Here is a 20768-nt window from a genome sequence, read left to right as displayed (position 1 = left end):
ATGAACCTAACAGCTACAACGGAAGCCATGGCAGGCCATGAGGCTGCTAAATGGAAAGAGGCTATGGACAAAGAGATACAATCTATGTATGAAAATCAAGTTTGGAACTTGGTTGACAATGTACCAGGTCGCAAGACAGTCGGGTGCAAATGGATCTTCAAGAAGAAGACCGACATGGGATGGTAATGTACACCCTTATAAGGTGCGACTGGTTGCAAAGGGCTTTTCTCAAACTCTGGGAGTTGATTATAATGAGAACTTTTCACTAGTAGCGAAGATTAAATCTATTAGGGTTATGTTAGCCATTGTTGCATTTCATGATTATGAAATATGGCAAGTAGATGTCAAACTGCTTTCCTTAATGGAAAGTTGGCTGAGGATGTTTACATGAGTCAGCCAGAGGGTTTTGTTAGTACAGAGTACCCTAATAGAGTGTGTAATCTTGAGAAATCCATTTATGGATTAAAGCAAGCACCTCGCAGATGGAAACTTTGCTTTGATGAGAAAGTCAAAGAGTTTGGCTTTTCGAGGAGTGAAGATGAATCTTGTGTATATGTCAAGGCTAGTGGGAGTATAATCAGTTTTTTGGTACTGTATGTGGATGACATACTACTCATAGGAAATGACATCCCAACTCTGCAGGAAGTGAAGTCCTGGCTTGGGAAGTGTTTCGCTATGAAGGACCTTAAAGAAGCTGACGATATCCTAGGGGTAAGGATTCTGAGAGACAGGAGTAAAAGACTAATTGGACTTAGTTAGAGTACCTACTTAGAGAAGGTGTTGATCAGATTCAGCATGCAGAATTCCAAGAAAGGATAGTTACCCATCCAGAGTAACACCAGACCGAGTAAAACTCAGAGTCCGAGTACAGAGGCTGAGATATCAGAAATGAGTCGAGTACCGTATGCTTTCGTTGTAGGCTTGATCATGTATGATATGACTTGTACTCGTCCTGATGTGGCCTTTGCATTGAGCATGGTCAGCAGATATCAGGGGAACCCTGACAAGGCTCACTAGACTGCGGTTAAGAACATTCTCAAGTACCTGCGGAGGACTAAGGACTGGGTCATTACCCTTGGTAGGAGTGATGACTTAAGAGTATTGGGGTATAATGATGCTAGCTTTCAGACTGATAGGGATAATTTCCGCTCTCAGTCGGGTTGGGTCTTTACCTTAAACGGAGGAGCTATTTCTTGGAAAAGTTCCAAGCAGGAGTCAGTAGCTGATTCAACTTGCGAATCAGAGTATATAGCAGCAAGCAAGGCAACGAAGGAGGCTATATGGCTAAAGAACTTCATTGGAGACCTTGGAGTTGTACCAGCTATAAAGGAGCCTATAGAGATTTTCTGTGATAGTGAAAGTGTAGTTGCCTTAGCAAAGGAACCAAGGGATCACGGGAGATCCAGACACATCGACAGAAATTACCATTTCATCAGACATCGAATAGAAGAAGGACTCATCGTGGCAAAGAGGGTATCATCGGATGAGAACCTGGCAGATCCCCTCACGAAGGGACTGGGCAGGGTTAAGCATCTTCAGCATGCAAGGAGAATAGGGCTAAAGGATGATATTAGTCTTAATAGTTAAATAGCTTTGAAGTGTGTAAAGTGTAATTTACATTTGACGATGAATAAAAGTTGTATTTATTTATGGGTAAAGTGTTGCTATCCTTTGTCAGTCATTTACTATCATTTGATCTTGCATGTTTTGACTTCCAGAATAATTATGTTATGTTATTTCATATTATTCAAATTCTCCACAGTCGGTCATGTTGGAAGTAGATATCAATTAAGACTGTCATGGGTTGTCTTGTAGAGGTCTAAGATGTTGGACATAGCTACACCACTCATGAGTGCTCATAAGTTATGATCATTGGATTCAACCCACGCTCACTGGTATCACTTCATTGGATTCAACCCACGCTCACTGCCTATGAGTTGGTTATACATTGATTATACGAAAGCGCATTGGTAACTTGATGTTATAAAACGTGCCTTTGTGTATGATTCAACAAGTAGTAGAACAAGCATATGAGTCGAAGTTTATCTGTTCCTTCTTGGATTAAAAGAGATATCTGGGCCCCTCGATGATTTTGTGTTGACCCATGTATCGGGCCCGGTCAGAACTAAGTTGATGTGTTCAATTAAGTTCTTTGTCAAACAAATCAGGAATCAAGAAACAAACTGTTGGATAATAAGTAAGACATTGTTCCAGGTATTTTTCCGGCCGATATCTAGAACAGAGGATTATATGATCACTTATCTTAAATGACGTATCATCATCATCTCAGTTCCGCGAGACCTTGAAAGAGCGACGATTGTTGATCGGTTCCTGAAATCATTATTGCAATTATAGTTATTAGACTTATCCAAGTGGGAGACTATTAGATTAGGTGTCTAAGTTCATAATTATTTCTGGAATGTACTTGACCCGATTAGCATGGTCCATTTGGGTTGCATGGCATCATGCATTTAGATAGACTAAAAGGAGAGAAATAACACTTATGGTTATTAATATATTATAAGGTCTAATATATTAATAATATTATTTAATTAGTATCGATCAAGAATTAATTTGGAGTTAATTAAGTGATCAAAAGGAGACTAATTAAATAGATGGGTTGATTATGTAAATCATCCATACTTATATAGTAGGCTAATGCTTCATGGATTATCAAGTTGGGATAAAACCCATAGGATGCTCCATGGTGTTTATAGAACCCATGGGTCATGGAAATGAGAAATCATGACAATTAGGGATTACATGGTGTAACCCTAATTGTAACACACTATATAAGTTTCATGTTCTTCACCAAAATCGGCCACTAAGACATACAAGTGAGGGCTAGCCGATTTCTAAGTGTTCTTCATTTCTCTCTAAGTTATTCCAAGTGCATTTGGTGTTGTGTGAGACATTTGAGGCATCACACTTGAGGTGCTAGGCTCACAAGGTTTTCAAGGAATCCAATCTACTACAAGGTACGTTTTCTTGCTTACTTTTATGTTTAAAAGTTCCCCATGTATGCTAGATAGGATATAAACCTTGGAATAACAAATTTTGCATGTATCATAGTAAAACATAGATCCAAGGTTTCTAGGATTGCATGTACACCATAGGAGTGTTAGAATGCTCAAAACCCTTCATATATGACCATGGGGGTAACTCATGGCATTTCAAGGGAAGACCAATTGGGTAGCCCATGGCACCTGGATATTAGCCCATGGGAGTAGCCCATGGCCTTTTGAGGGAAGACCATGGAGGTAGCCTATGACACTGGGATATAAGAGCATGGGGGTAGCCCATGGCATTTCGAAGGAAGACCATGGGGGTATGCCATGAAATTTCAAAGTAAGATCATGGGGTAGCCCATGGAAAATGTATGTATGGTATATCGTATTCTGCGGAACTCACAAAGTTTTATGCTTACGGTTTATGTTTAAAATGCTTTCAGGTACTTCCAGTTCCAATGGGAAAGGGACCAGATTGATCGCATTGTATCCGTGGAGGCTTATTCCGCATTGATTATTATGATTTCAGTTTGATGTTTGAGAGATACATTTTACTATGATTATTTTAAAAAATTTACAAGTTGGTATCAGAACTTTGGTTTGAGGGATTCAGGCCGTAGAGACTTATTGTTGTGATAATATCAAAGCTTAGATAGTGGTCTTGGTTACGAAGGTTTGTAAATGACAAAACTGGACAAGTTATGTGAGAGCATTAAGGATGAAGTTTATGTTCTTATGAATGCTACTCGAACTCTAGTTGAAGATGTCAGTTCCTTCCATTAAGAAGTCGCTTACAAGGTTTTCACGAAAAATTATCGAAGTTTGATTTTCCATCAACAACTTTGATCTCTTCAAAGAAAATTTCTGCTATGGTTTCTTTGGTAGGATCATGTTTCAAGACCGAACTTGTACCCATACTTGATTTGGTTGTTCGATTACCAACCAATGATCCATGTCCGTCTGCAAACGTGTCACAAGAATGAGAAAGGAGGGTTGGTTCATCGAAAGATAATAGGGAAGATAAAGGAAATGTAGTTGGAAAGTTGATCTCAACTCAAATCCCAACTTCTCTACCACTGAAAGCCATCATGACAACTTCGGCAATAATTGCTACATCAAACGTCGAAGTAGATATGTCAAAGTTGTAACCAAAGAAAGGTTTAAACATTAGTGAAGGAGCTTTAGGTTCTTAAAGAGCCAAACCTATTACAACTTCTAATTCTAAAGACAAGGGAAAAAGTGTTCATGTTCGACCCACGGCTAAAGAAAAGAAGAAGCTTCAAGAGCTTAAGTTAGAACGAATGAAGTAATTGAACATCATAATGAGGATGAGAGCCAGTGATCCACCTGGTCTTAACAAGGGTGATCCTAACAAGGTCTGGTCTTATGAAATGATCGAAAATGCAACTTTTGGCAAAGCAAGTGATTTTGATAAATAACCAAGAAAAAGTTATTCCATTGAAGATTCAGACTTCAATCAACTGGATTTTCCAGTTAGTCATTCGATGTTTATCTTTCCTCGGTTCAAGATTTGTAAAAACTATAAGGATGCTAATGAGTTTAAGAAGTTGAAGATTCGTTTTCATGCAGTACTTGGGAAGAATAAAGAATATGTGTGGTCTCTGGTGAGTATTGTCAAGATTGTATCGATAACTCCTTGCATTTTGTTCAAAGGAGTATTGCAAAACTATTGATATCGTGTTGTCAGGGAAAAAACATATTATTTAACTTCACCATTTATGACTTTACATTGATGAATCTTAATGATCTCATTAGGATTACGAATATTTTGGGTGATCTGAGCAAATCCCAAATTCAAGACAAAGCTTCATACATCATTAGATATAGTCGCATCAAAATTTTATAGAATGTTATTTTTCTCATCTAGAACTAACAAATATTGATCTCTCCATTGTCTTCAACAGGAATTTGAAAGTTCCTAAGGTGTTTTTGATAGGAAAAACAAATGTTGATGATTTTGAAGATGGAGAAACTATTCATAAACCATTGGGAGTTGTTTTCCAAGGCAAGAATAAGTAGGGAGACAAAACAAAATTCTTGTTCCGTACTGAAGATGTAGAAAGATATTTTAATCAATATCTTTCTAGTATCCTTCTTCACATCAAAAATTGCATGAAGAACTTGAATGAAGATCGAGGTGAGATAAAGAAAATCATTGTGTGGTACATTGAGATATGAAGAGTTTTGGTGCAGGCAATAAAGACATTACCTTTAGTCTAAAGATTTGGTATTTGATCACAAAGGGGAGAATGTAGAGACTTATAGTTGTGATAATATAGAAGCTTAGATAGTGGTCTTGGTTACGAATTTTTGTAAATGAAAAAGGTCCACAAGACTTCGTTATGTATGTATTTTACTAGGCACATTTGTAGGTTCACTTTCAGTGTCGAAGTCCTAGTTTATTTTTTGTATCTGTGACTATCCTATAAATAGAGTAGGTACATAAGTGTGTTGTAATTTTTTCATTCTTATGTATTGAGCTCTCTCTCTCTCTCTCTCTCTCTCTCTACACTTATACTCATTCCAGATAATTGAGCTGAAAAAAAGATCTTATTTAGATTTTTGTGTTCAATTAACTCTGACTTACATTATGATTGATTGAAACTTTGTTCAAACATCCTTTCAGTTGATATCAGAGAAGGAATCAACATATTATTTGAAGAATCTCGTTCATGTTTTCATCTTATTGAAGCTTTTGCTCAGATTCAATCATTCCGCAAGTGAAAACATTATTCTTCGCTCGATCATTGTGATTTAACTATTCTGCAATCTCTTTATCAATCGTTTTGTATCTGATTTCTTTATTTTTAAAGTTTATCCTCTTTTACTCTATTAAATGGCGAATATGAATGTCAACACCGTGATGAACTATGCCAATCTGCTAGGATCTGCTACAAAGGTTTCAATGTTACTTCTAGATTATTATCATCAATGGGTGGATCGTATGGAAGATTAATCGATGATGATCTGTGGAGATTTGTTAGTCTTGGTCCTTATCGTGTCGATCATCTTCAAGCCGTTGGAAATGTTGGTGTTGTTGAATATATGATTGCTCAAGGAAACAAGCAGAAGGAAAATGATAAGATAAGTGAATTACGTGAAGCTTTGCCGCCAGTTGTTTACAACTATATTCGAGGTTGCAAATTTGTGAAAAAAAATTTGGGAAACATTGAAGGAGAAATTCCAAGGGAATGAGTGAGCCAATAAAAGCTCAGTGACTCAATGCTTATCGGAGTTAGTCAACTTCAAGCAAAAGGAGAGTGAATCTATTGAAGCCTATTATGATCAGCTTAATGAGCTCATTTACAAGTGTAACAGATATGGTATTGTTTGTACCACTCTCGAGTTTAACATTACTGTCATCCTAGGCCTAAAGAAGGAATGGAAGAATATTTTCCTGATGCTTAAGACTCATGAGAACTTCGATACTTACTCCCTGTTGAATATCTACAACATTCAGAAAGCTCACGAGTCTAAGGTGAAGGAGATAAATGAAGAAAATAGTAAGATGAACTTTGGAGATCCAATGAAACTTGTCTCAAAAATAAATGGGAAGGAAGATGATTATAATGGAGAAGCTGAGGAGAATGAAGAAGGTTTCTTGTTGAATTAAGATGACGAAGTTGTTTCCAATTACTCAAATAATAGGGTCAAGAAATTTTATAAGAAGCCGATCAGTGGAAACTTCAATAACAGTTTTGTGAAGAAGTCAATGTCATGTTCTAGTGTTAGTCTAAATGGTGTTGAAAGGAAGAAAGAGATGAAAGTAGAAAAAAAAATGAAAATTGAGAAGAAGCTTAAAGGAGATTTTGGTTACAACTGTAACTATTGTAACAGACAGAATCATCTTACTCATGATTGCATGCTAAGAAAGCAAGAAAAGAAGAAAGAGAAATTAAAAGATGAGGCATACTGTCCAATGAAGATAGAGGAACTTCGTGCAAAATCCCATAATCTCTCCTTGGTTGTGAAGGATTCAAATGATGATGATGGAACTTATCAAATTCGGTCTTTAGGCTCCAATGACGAAGAGATGTGTCATCCTACTAATGGTGTCATGTATGTGAAGCATGTGATTTATCATTCGAGTGGAAAGGGCGTGCTTGGTGGGTTCCAGGAGGACGGTGATTTGACGAATTAAAGAATGAGAATGGAGAAGGAAGAGGAGATGAGAGTGAAGATGAGAAAGAGATTATAGATGGAAGAAGTTTTGTGACGACTGCTTCAAAGTCTCTCGTGACTAAGAAGGTACATGATCTTCTTAACACTCTTAACGTTCCTTTAAATTCTTACAATTCCATTTTATTTGATTTTGATGATACATGTTCTTACATAAATCATATGTTGCTTTCTATAAGTAGAGAAATGGAGAAGAATAAGGCATTACATTATGAAGCAAGAAATAAGTTGTGGAAGAAGAAAACTATGATAGAAAGCCTTGATTTAAAACTGACAAATGTGATGGTAGATAGAGACTCATTAAGAATGGGTAATAGTTTACTTTTGAAACAAACGAAAATTTATTGTAATACAGCTAATAGGTTCTATGGTAAACTAACTGATCCTTATCATTCATCTGAAATCTATAAGGAACAACATGTAAAATTACTCCCTTTCGTTAACTTTAAACGTGACTTAGTTGATGAAACCACATGATTGTGAGAGTAAGGTTGAGAATTATGACAAAGTTCCTAATGATTCTTATGCATGTGGTGTTGTTAATATCGATGAATGTTTGGATGATAATGATTTAGTTGATATCATGAATCATACTTTGACTAAAAACGAACAAATGAAAATTTTGAACAAAACTGAGAATTCATTACAAAGTACTCAACAAAATTTTGTTGATATCGGAGATGATTTTGACAATATTTGTAAAATTGAGAAAGTGGGATGTGTCGATTGCTCAAAATTGTCTGCCAATAAAATCACTTCGTTACCTAAATGCAAAGAAAATGATGATTTAAAATCGAAGCTAAACAGTGATTCATCTTCGACAACCAAAACTGACGATTCTCAACAATCTGAGATTGTCCAATACATAACGAACAATGAAAGTGAAATTGATGATGATTCATATGAAAAGGAAATTCCACGAGTTGTTGAAGCTCAAGTGTTTAAGGATTTAAAGGAATTCACAAAAAAATTTAAAGAAAAAGAAAAATATTTTCTTGAACAAAACTCAGTTCGTTATCCATAATTTCTAGATTTTCCAAACGAAGTTTTCGTTACAAAAATAAATAGAGACAAAGTTGATCCAAAATTGAATGTAATGGTGAAAGAAAAAAATTCAAAAGTAACAGATAAAGGTTTTTATTTAAATAAAAATGTTGAGGAAAATGGTTTGAATCAGAGATCAAAAAAATTTCAACATCAAAAGAGTCAAAAATCTTTTTCGAAACAAAATAAAAATAACAAAAATGTTGTTTAGTTTGTGAAAACGGCCAAGTTGGATGTTGAAAGTGAATTAGAGAAAAGTTGTGATAAGTCTTCACAAGATGATTTGAAAAATCAAAAGGTGGCGACTCAAACATTCAAAAATGATGATGAAAAATCTGTTTCAAAATAAGAATTTTCCAAAATGAAAGTTCAAAAAAAGTTTATTGGAAGAAAAGAAGAGATTTTCAAAAGAAAAGAAAATTACAACAAAAATCACCACTGGCACAATAAAAGAAGTTTTTCTCAAAAATCTAAAATTCATGTTTCAAATGAACCATCAAAAATTGTTCACAAAGATGTTGAGAACAAAAATCTTAATGATTTTTTTTTCAATTTCAAAGGTTGATCAAAGTTCAAAAATGAAACAAGTTCAAAATGATCAAAACCATGTTTAAAGAAGTGTACAAAATAATTTTCCTCAAAATCATGTTCATAAAAATGTTCAAAGGAATTTTTCACAAAATCATACAAGTTTTCAAAAAGAATTTCATTTTGGATATCAAAATCATTTTCAACAAAAATTAGAAAAACGTTTTTGCAAACGAATTTTTCAAACCCAACAAATGTTGTGAAGAAAAATCCACATTTTCCAAATCCTGATTCAAGGCACAATCCAATTTTGAAAACTCAAACTCCATGTGATGTTTATTTTGTCCTAAATTATTTACGCATGTGAAAAACTAATTTATCAACCACACATAATAATTATATAAAATAAACAACACAAACATGCATAAAAAGATATGTGCATAAACATAACCAAATAATGATATTTTTTTAGCCAACGAAAAAGATGCCAAGTCCATTCCTAAAGGGACATTTAAGAGGACCAAAAATATTCTTGTAATGTTGTTGAAGAAGCTCCCACTTGAGTAAACACCAATTACTTGCAAGGATTGGAAAAACTTCTTGAAGGCTAAAATTCATAAATTGTCACTAAAAGTCTAACATCCATTTGTAAACAGCATTACTGATTTTTTCAAAAAACTGAAAATCCTACACACCTTTTAAACTCGAAAATTGCTCTTTTATCTTCAAAAAAATTTTGCAACTTCATTTTTTGTTACATTTTTGTAGAAATAAATTAGTTCTAGAAACTAATCTATTACTTTACAAAAATAAACAAGAACAACTAATCTATTTAATTTATTACATACCATATGAATAAATAAATTATAACAACCATTTTATAAAACAACCAACACAACAAACACAATGGTCATTGGCTGGTTTATGCACATCATATACATCAACATACACATAAAACAACCTTTGTTTTTCTAAGACAACTTTAAATGACCAAAGATGCATGAGATTTTTGTCATATAAAATAACAAATATAAAGTTTTCATAGAAAATATGTATGAACTTATTTTTTTTATACAAAAACAAGTTATCCATATTCTCCAAAAACTAAGATTTCCAAAAATAAAAAAATAAAAATAATAAAACTAACCAAACTTGCAAGGTGGCTCTTATACCAATTGTTGGGTTTTAGTTCAAAAATACTTTCATAAACTAGAAAAATTATACCTAACAGTGATCTTCTTGCAAGTTATAGAAAGATTTAAACACCAACCAAAGAAAGGATGAAGAAATAGCAACCTTTATTGTTCTTTGAATCCTCAAGGGGAGGATAGGAAGTTGATGAAGATGCTAGTCCATAAACTCTTAATAACTCTTAAGCTTTAGTATCAAAATATGAACCAAAAAGAGTAAGGAATTACAAGTAAACTTCAAGGCAAGAATAAAAGATGAGAGAGTCTCATCTCTGTGTGTGTGTGTGTGTTATGTTTTTTTTGTGTATCGAATCCAAGACCAAATGAAATCCTCAAGTCTTGTATTTATAGTAGAAACATTACCCTACTTTTTGAATATACTAACCAAAAGACCATGCCCTTATTTAAATAATCACAGAGCCATTCTCTCATTTAAATAATCAAAAAGTCATAATCTTATTTAAATATTTAAAGATTCATTCTCTCATTTAAATAATCAAAAAGCCATAATCTTCCTTTTTTTATTCTTATTTTATAAATAATAAAAGGAAGAAGGTAAAAGCTTTATATTTTATAAAACAAGTTTATAAAATATAAAGTTTAACTTTTTGGTAAAAGACAAAAGAATTTGTCTAGTCCAAAATGTTGTGCATGACTTATTAATTTATACCATATGAATTATATATAATGTTACTTGCTAATGAAAATTATTATTTCCTAGAAATATATAACTTCCAATTTAATTATAAGATTTTATTGAATATTTATTAAAACTGATTTCTAATAAATAATCAATTGTATCAAGTTGTTTTTAGTGTTACCCATTAGTGTCATATGTTAATTAGCAATATCACTTTAATATGACTCTTGAGCATACTAGACCTTTCAGTCATGCGGCTGGGTAGGGTTGTTTCAAGTGCGACCAGACGGGGCACTTTAGTAGGAATTGAAAGTAAGGGCCAATATTGATATGTTTCTATTGTAACTAGATTGTCACAAAAAGCAAGACTGTCCGAGCTTATCTGGTTGAGCGACGAGGGCTCCCGCTCTAGCCACCCTGAGGATCATTGATGGTCGTCCAGTCAAGGTGGAGTCCCCTGTGGTAAGGATTCGAGCTTTCCAGTTGACATCGGAGGAGGCTAGATCATAATAGGATGTTGTTACTGGTATGTATTTTTTGTTCTACCTTTTTGTTGCTTTCCTTTTATGTTCTTATTATTATGATTATGATTAGGTATTTTCCTGTTCAATGTTATATCTACTCTAGTACTGTTTGATTCAGGAGCTATTCGGTCATTTGTTTCTCTTGCGTTCAATAATAATTTTGATGTCGCTCTGGGAGCATTGAATCGCTCTTTGGTAATGGAGATCATTAATGATCACATGGTGAGAGCATTAAGGTTTTATCGTGATTGTGTGTTGGAGATGTTCTGGGTATGGTTTCCACTTCATCTCATTGCCATTCCCTTGGGATAGATGAAGGTTCTATTGGGTATGCATTGTCTTATTCGGTTTGGGGCTATGATTAATTACGAGCGTCAGTTGGTGCGAGTTTAAACCTCAAGTGGGGGAGATTTGATTATTCATGGTGAGGGCGTGCAGGTTGGCCCAACCTTCTGTTCAGTTGTGAGGGATAAGAGGTACTTGTAGCATGGGTGTACTAGGTTTTTAGCATATGTGGTGGATACTCGAGGTGAGAAGAATAAGACTATTTTGGATGTGTTAGTGATTTGGGATTTTCTCGATGAATTACCCAAGGATTTATCGTGAGTGCCTCCCGAGAGGCAGGAAGAGTTCAAGATTGACTTGATTCAAGGTGTGGCTCCGATAGCCAAGACACCTTATTATCTCGCACCTCCAGAGATGCAGGAGTTGTCAACTCAGCTTTAGGAGTTGTTGGAGAAGAACTTTATCTATTCGTCTTAGGGAGAATCTATCTTGTTTGTCAAAAAGAATGACGCTCAGGATGTGCATAGACTATTGGGAGCTTAATAAGATCACGATAAAAAACTTTTACCCGCTATCGAGGATCGACAATTTATTTGATCAGCTTCAGGGTGCATCTTGGTCTTCCAAGATTAAAATAGGTCAGGTTATCATCAAATAAGGATGTGCAGAAGACGTTTTATAGAACTCTTTTTGGACATTACGAGTTTATGGAGATGCCATTTGGGCTCACTAATACACCGACAACATTCATGGATTTGATGAACCGGGTATGTAGACAGTTGCTTAGTTGGTATGTGATTATGTTCATTGATGACATTCTAGTCTACTCTAAGATCAAGGAGTATTATATTGAGCATATACAAGAGGTTCTTGAGGTTTTGAGGTGGGAGAGGTTGTATGTCAAATTCTCCAAATGTGAGTTTCGATTATGTGAGGTCCAATTCTTGGTTCGCATCGTCAACCAAAATGGTATCTTGGTCAATCCGGATAAGATCAAGGTACTGATGCAATGGGTGGTTCCGAGGTCTCCATCTGAGATTTATAGTTTCCTTGGGCTAGTTGGTTTGTAGTATTTCTGACGTGTTTAACAAAAAAACAGTGTTAGTTTTCATGGGGGGCTAAGCAGCAGGCAACATTTGAGATTCAGAGGCAGAAATTATATGAGACACCGCTATTGAACCTTCCTGATGGTGTAGAGGACTTTGTGGTTTACTGTTATGCTTTAATTATGGGTCTGGGTGATGTGATTATATAGAGGGGTCATATGATTGCTTACACTTTGAGGCAGTTGAAGCCTCATGAGGAAAATTATCCGACTCACAACTTAGAGCTGGGGGTAGTGGTCTTTTCCCTCAAGATTTAGCGTCACTATTTGTGTAGGGTCTGGTGTACCATCTACACGGACCATAAAAGTTTGAGATATCTTATGGATCAGCCAAATCTAAACATGAGACAGTGTAGGTGGCTTGATGTGGTTGAGGATTTTGATTGCGAGATTTGTATCATCTGGGTAAGGCCAATGTTGTAGCTAATGCCCTTAGTCGCAAGACGAATAGCGCTCCTATCCAAGATATGTATTTGAGGATGAATATTGCTACCCTATTGTTGGAACTGATTAAGGAGGCGTTGGCTAAGGAAATTAAGGAAGAAAATTAGAAAAGCGAGATGGTGGTTGATCGGTTTTTAGTTTTTCATATCAATAGTCGGGGGTTATTGTTATCTAGGAGGGTTCCTCGGCGGAGAAGTTGGTTGATATCTACGTTCGAGAGATAGTCCCTTTCCATAGCATGCCAGTTTATGTGGTTTCTAACAGAGATGTGAGGTATACTTATAGGTTCTGTAAACGATTTCATGAGAATATAGACATGTGACTTCACTTCAATACATCATATCACCCCTCAAACTAATGGGGCGGAGTGAGAAGACGATTTAGATACTTGAGGACATGTTGAGAGCTTGTATTATCTACTTTGGTAGGAGTTGGGATTCATGTATTCCATTAGCAAAGTTTTCTTACAACAATAGTTTCCACTCTAGCATTAGTGTACCTCCTTTAGAGCTTCTTTATGGGACGAAATGTCGGACCCCAATTTGTTGGGGTGAAGTTGGTTGGAGAGTTATGGCGAGCACGAAGGTGGTGCTTAAGACTACCAAGCTTATCCAATAGGTTCGAGAGAGACTTTACACAGCTCAAAGCCAATAGAAAATCTATGTAGATAGGTTTCGCTCTGAGTTAGAGTTTTAGGTGGGAGATATGGTTCTACTGAAAGTGTCACCATGGAAAGGTATCATCCCTTGTAAGAAGAGGGGAAAGTTGGGTCCTATGTTTATTAGACCATTCAGGATACTTGCTCGTATGGGCAAGGTTGCCTATCGGTTGGATCTGCCCGAGGAGCTTAGTCAGATCCACAATACTTTTCACATTTTCCAGCTGAGAAAGTGCATTACATATGCGACACCAGTGGTACCATTGGATGATATTCATGTGGACGAACGCTTGAACTATATGGAGAGGTTGGTCGCAATTTTGGATAGGAAGACGATGACCTTATGTTACAAGGTGGTTGGTCTAGTGAAGGTGTAGTGGCAGCACCATAAGGGTTCGGGGTGGACGTAGGTGGTAGAGGTGGAGATGTGGGGTCATTATCTGGAGTTATTTATAGCAATGGATTTCGAGGATGAAATATGATTCAAGTAGGGGAGAATTGTAATATCTAATTTTTAGGTATTCTTGTAAGTTAGAATTTGGAATTTATGAGTTGTAAGGATTTTCTCTAGGTGGCAACATGAGACGTTGAGGGTCATGGCATGAGCTTTAATGAGACTCGAGGCATGAAGGGCCTATTGGGCCAAAACCTAAAAGCCTCAGGATTTGGGCCTATTTTAAGTGCATATTTCCCTGGGGTTTCATCATTTACGAGGCTCCACTCTAGAAAACATCCTCTTTTCCTAACCCAAGCTTCCTTCATGCCTTGTAACCGCATTTTCTTCTTTGGTGTGAAGTTTTAAAGAAAAAGTGTGCTCTTGGTGATTGATTGAATCAAGCCACTGAAGTTTCTACCATCTTAGCATCTTACATATCTCTCTAAGTTTCCTAGATTCAATCTTTTTGTCTATTACATGTCAGATCTAGGCTTGTGGTGGTTTTGCTCTCATTTTGGTCCCTTAAAATTGGTGTTCTTGGATTTTGAAGAGCTCTATAACTCATTAGTGATGTTTTAATGCTTCCGAAACCTTCTTGTTGGATAAAAAGTGTCATACATGTGCTAACCTTGAGCCATGCACTTGGTTTTGCATTTTTGGGAATTCTTGGACATAGGGTTTAGACTTGTGCTTGATTAGGCCTTGATGATGAATAAAGTTGTAAACTTTATCCATTAGGACCATTATGAGATTCAGATCTGAAGGATTAGACTTTTTGAATTGAGAGATTAAGTCCTTAAAAAGTATATTATTAAGCCAGTTTCACAGTGCAACAGGTTTTGGAACTCGTTGCGCAAGATTTAGGCAAAAGCACAACTATTTTGTCACGTTGTGGTAGCGGTACGATGGTTCAATGGTCTCGACTTAACTGTTGACTTTGACCAGTTTGACTTTTAGTCAAATTAGAGATCTTGAGTTGTAGACTAAGATTTAGCCTCTGATTGGTTAAGTGGTTCGAGTACCTGATTCGCTGGATTTCAAATAGTTGGATTCAGTTCTTTGATTCAGGTGAGTTTTCTCATTATATTATGTAGGACACTAGGACCATTGTATGCTAGACTGGTTTGGTTTTGTTGATTGCATGTATGCTTACAATTTTTGTTACGCAAGGCAGGTTGGGTTGAAACAGACCTATCACAGTAGCGTATGGATATTTTGTGTTGTGTGTGGTATTTTTGGGAACTCACTAAGTTTGTGCTTACGATTTGAAGTTTAAAATTTTTCAGGTTGTTCTGGTAGCAAAGGGAGGGGAGCGGTTTGATTGCATTGTATCTGCTGATATTTATATTTATGGAAATTCCGCACCTTTGATTTTTATCATCTTTTGGTACTCTTATTTGTTGATGGTTTATCAAACTAAAAACATATGGTTGTTTATTATCTTATGAATGAGATTGGAATATTAGTTTGATTTTAAAAATGAAAACTTTGGGTTGAAATTTGGGACTTTACAATAACATAAAAGATTTATGAGGTAGCATGAAATATTTTAAAAAATCACCCTTTAAATTTTTTAGAATTTAAGTATTTCTGTTAGTTTGTCATTTATAGTATTTCTTTTCATTTTAATTGTCATTTTAGGATTTAATTTATGTTTTATTTTATTGTGGCTTTTAATGTAAATCTTATGTTTTGTTTTATTTTAAATTTTCTAATATAATTAATAATAATAATAGTGATTAGTCAAGTGGGTTAGGAAAGATGGGTTCAACACATCAATCTGCTAGCAAATGAAAAGATATGCACAGAAAAATAAAAGAGTGTAATATTATTTCCACCCACAAAATAAATATTTAGGAGGCCCGAGTTTCAGACGAAGACATGTTAAACATCACAAAAAATGAGTATTGCGAACACGATAAAATGAAAGATTTTTACCACAAGGCTGCATGAAATTAAAAATTAAAAAAAAAAACACTTTTTTAGAATTTAAATATTTCTTTCAGTTTGTGGTTTGTAGTATATCTTTTCATTTTAATTGTGGTTTTAGGATTTAATTTATGTTTTATTTTATTGTGGTTTTGAAGTTAAATCTTATGTTTTATTTTCTTTTTAATTTTCTAATTTAACTAATAATAATAGTGATGAGACAAGTGGGTTAGAAAAAATAAGTTTTTATTTGTTGTAGGTTGAAAAAAAAAAAAAAAAAAAAAAAACCAACCAACCTGATATGAACCGATATGGCAAATAGGTTGAGTGGGAGGAGGATGGATACCCTCCACCCTAAATACCAAACTCTCACCTCCTCTACCATCACCGTTCTCGGCTACCACCACCACCACTTACAACATGTCGCCATCAACACCTTCATCACCACCCACCGCTTCCTCTTTTTCTCTCCCTCACTTTATATGCGTCTTCAAATACTCGTTGTACCTTCACCACCATCGCACCACTGCTATCACATGTCAACTCCAAAGTCACCTCCAAACTTCATTGATACCACTATTCTAGATCTATGGCAGTGATCTATATATATGCGACCATCATTCTAATTCTGAAAATAAATTTCCTTTTATCAAATCATTAACTAATATTTTTTTTTCTTGGGGTTCATTTATTAACATTTTAATTAGTTTTACCTTAAAATTAGTAAAATTAAGGAAGCACCAGATCTTCGTTTTATTTTCCCTTCATTTATTGATTTTTTACTTCAAAAAATTTTATGTAGATGAAGACGTGGTTGTAAAAAGCTTGCATTACTTGTTAGACTGACTTTTTGAGCTCATTTTTCGTTAATTTCCATAGTAGATTTTAATCCTTTCTTTTCTCTCCCAAACCATTTCTCACACTACACTATCAACATTTCAAACATGAACAATGCCACTCAAAATGTAAACATTTCTCACACTACACTATCACCATTTCAAGATTCTAATCTCCAGTTACAAAAAACTGGTGTAGATCAATAATCAAATCAAATTCCAGATATTTACAAAATAATATGCATCTGTTTTTGCTGCTCAAGCCAGCTGCAGCTGTTTTTGCTTCGACTTAGATTCTGCTACCTTCCCATGTATCTTCTCATACTCCTGTTTAAGTTCCTCCAAACGCTTCGATACCTTAAAACATCACAAACATATAAACATTAAAAACACTTCATTAAAAAAAATGTATAATAAGTACCTTAAATGAGTAGGCCAATGGAAGCAATGTATCTGGATTCATTGCATCATCAGGGAAGTTACGAAGAGCATGTATAAGCTTCTCAAATGGTAATTTCACCAAGTCATCATGGCAATATTTGAGTAGAGCTAAGCCAACTTTGAAAACAATCTTAACACCCTGAACATACAAAAGCTAGTTACTTTATATTATATTTCCTTTTTCGAAAAAAAATTACATAAATGCCACTGACACTGACACTGACCTCGTAAAGAAAAACATCCCAAATTCGAAGAGCGAGATGAAAAGGGAAAGAATAGGAGAAAACAGTAATAAACCACTGGCTTCCATACATGCTTGGATTTATCATTTCTTCTGTAAAATGTTCGCCTAATTTTGGCATATACTCCCTCATCAAACGATCAAACTGAAACAAATATTGTTGAACCAGTGGCAATCCCTCCTGCATGTAGACCAATACTTAAGAATACCATACAGTTGCAGATTGAGTCAGATCTGATTGAGTCAATGCCTGATTGAGCCTCTTACCAGATCCTAGTAAGAGGCATATCAAACACCCCCTAATTATTTATTTATTAATAAAATTTAGTAAAGAGGAAGTGAAGTTACCAAATATAATCCTTCCATTGGAGCATGAACAGCTCCTTTGAGTAACGCCACCACTAGCCAAAATGCATCTTCTTCACTCATGTAAAGCAGCAAAAGCCCAGCTAAATATCCCATTCCCTGAATGAAAAATTTAAACCATTTTGTGAGTCTTGTGAAAAATGGCTAGAGATGTAATGTAAAGTAATGTGAATTTGTGAATTTGTGAATCACCTGTACATATCCGACCTCTCTGTCGTACACAGAGTAGGCCTTTAAAACATTGTAAAGTGATCTTTGACCAGGTCCATGTCGTTGTTGGTAGAACACATGTGATGGAAAAGTACGCGATATATCGCGTATTATATCTAACTCGGAAGCTGATGTCTCATATATCACTAGTTGCTTAAGAAGAAGAAGAAGAAAATAAGACCTTAAGTTATAAGAAGGAAAAATAGAAGAAGATTTGAGAAAATTAAAGGAATAGAATACTTCGTATACACCAGGGTTCATGAGCAAGAGGTCCCGGCTTCCAGAGATCAATTGCCAGACAAGACCCCTCAAACAATCAGGGATACCTTTTCGTATACGCCTTTTAACAACGTGTGGTTTCCTTCTTACATAATGCTTCCAATCACTACCTCCAACACCAATCATTTTCCTCCATTTTCTAACTCGTTTTTGTTCCCTGTTTTAAATTAATTTGTATCTATCTATAAGTTTTAAACGTAGCACGTGTTGTAACAGATTGTTTTTTATTCATATTTTCCATACAACAAACTAACTAATCATTGAACAATATCATTTTTGATATGAACAAGATCAAGGTTGTGTTTGGTGCACTACAACTAACTTATTTTTCGAGCTTTTTTAAGTTGTCATGTTTAGTAAGCCAAAAAGTAGTTTTTTAGAAAGTTACTTAGGTTATGTTTGGCGGACTAGCCGATAAAAAATTACGTTTGGTAAAACTAGCTGATAAGCTAGTTGAAATATATAAAATGACATAAATAGGCATTTAAAAGAATATGTTTTTTATAAATACTTAAGGGTATATTTGTAAAATTTTAAAAAGCTCATGAAAAGATAGTCTAAGTAACTTTTTAAAAAAGCTAGCTTATAAGCTACTTTTTGACTTGCCAAACATGACAATTTAAAAAAACTCAAAAAATCAGCTAGCTATGGCGCACCAAACACAACCTTAGACTAGCTTTTTAGATGCTTTTTTAAAATTTCCCAAATATACCTTGAATTAATTATAAAAAACATATTCTTCTAAATGTCATTTTATATCTTCCAGTAACTTTTTACAAAACATCATTTTTTTTATCAGCTAACAGATAGTTTTTCAGCTAGTATGTCAAACATAGCCCAATATGGAATTTAAGATTAACATGCATTACCTCTGATACTCCAAAGCCGACTTGTTTTTGGGGGGCCCATCAGGGGAGGGGGAGTTATGTTCCTGTTTTACAAACCCGAATCTGTCTAATCTTCCTGGAGCTGACACTTGCACACTTTCATCTGCTCTTTTCTTCTCCATATTTTAATTCAAACTAAACCTTGACAACACCATTTCCCTAACAATCACACAAAAACCTTCATAAATAAAAATAAAAATAAAAAAAAAAAACACACAACCTTGCATTCGACAGCTTAAATCAATTCTCACAAATCCTTTGGTGACATAAATGTCAGCTACTTCCTAAATTATAATAAAACAGAAGAACAAATATCCTACTTTGGATTTTATGATGTTGCAGGCTTTCAGCACCCTGTTTTTATAGCATGCTACTTTGGGTTTTTTAACTTTATATAAATTTTCTGCACTCTGTTTTTATAGCATCAGTGTATCTGTTTTAATACTTATCTAGTTATCTGAACTTGTAGCCATATACGTGCTTGTGTTGTAATGAAGTTTCTTTTCCATTTCCAGATTAGACACAGTTGAACATGTTTTATCTACATCCCTCTTTCAGGTTGAATTTTCAAATTGAATGTGCACTTTATGGAAGAATTGTGTTTATGTGTTCTGAATTTGTGATGGTTTAAAGTGTTTTATGTGATGAAAGATGAGTTTGTCTATTTCTATATTGGATCCTTGGCCAGTTTAGGAGATATTTAGCTTACTTTGTTGATCATAAAAATGTTGTTAATGTGATTAGCCAAATAGGACAGATGGAAGGAAATAAGTTCCAAAAATCATATATCTCTTCCCATTAGCCACTCATGTTAAATTGAAAGAAGAAACACGTTAAAGATCAGATTTTCAAAACTTGATTAGTTCCTAACAGATTATGAAAGTAATTAAGTATTAAAAGATTCCAGTAACAAATTTATAAAATTAGGAAAGTAAATTCTTCATCAGAAACAATAAGACTGTTCTAAATCCAGTCTATTATTTTAATCCTTGAGCACATACAAAATCCTAGACTAAAAATCATCACGCTTCCAGAAAAGAAAATTGCTCACCGGAAATATTCAGCCAGCGCCGGAAGCAGGAGTCCTCACGTCCGCCGGATTTTTCACCAAAATATATATAGCAGCGGTGGAGATCGGAGTGCTCAACTCCGAACAAAGACCTCCGGCAAGCGATTTCTGTTTCTCCGATCAGACTTACGCCGAAATGCAAATCGGGCCAGCGAGACAGCAATCTCTGTTGCCGGTGCTCTGCATCTCCCTACTCCACCGGATCTGTATGTTAACGACTCTCTCTCTCTCTGTCTCCCTTTCTCTTCAGCCAACGCGTTCTAAAAAAAATAAAAAATAAATAAAATAAATAAATAAATAAATAAAGTTTAGGACACCTCTCACGTTTTTATTTCAGTCATTTATTCTATTTTCTTCTTTTAACCCACTATATAATATTTAGAGTCTTTAAATACTTAAAAAAATCAAATTCATATCTAAACGATAATTGATATTATAAAATTATTTT

At 34.9% G+C, this 20768-nt stretch overlaps 1 protein-coding gene across 1 annotated transcript; it reads right to left on the bottom strand.

Moving 5' to 3' along the window:
- Positions 1–16927: 16927 nt before the first annotated feature.
- LOC111919900 (uncharacterized) lies at positions 16928–20584 on the bottom strand. Its single transcript, XM_023915454.3, has 8 exons — positions 20303–20584; positions 19234–19410; positions 18326–18521; positions 18068–18238; positions 17858–17974; positions 17493–17690; positions 17249–17407; positions 16928–17184 (listed from the first exon to the last, which is right to left on the bottom strand). Exons 2-8 carry the CDS (start codon positions 19371–19373, stop codon positions 17086–17088), a joined length of 1080 nt encoding a protein of 359 aa, XP_023771222.1. The 5' UTR covers positions 19374–19410; positions 20303–20584; the 3' UTR covers positions 16928–17085.
- Positions 20585–20768: the final 184 nt, after the last annotated feature.

Source organism: Lactuca sativa, chromosome 5 (assembly GCF_002870075.4).
Source record: "Lactuca sativa cultivar Salinas chromosome 5, Lsat_Salinas_v11, whole genome shotgun sequence".
Lineage (NCBI taxonomy): Eukaryota > Viridiplantae > Streptophyta > Magnoliopsida > Asterales > Asteraceae > Lactuca > Lactuca sativa.
This window is presented reverse-complemented; position numbering and strand designations above follow the sequence as displayed.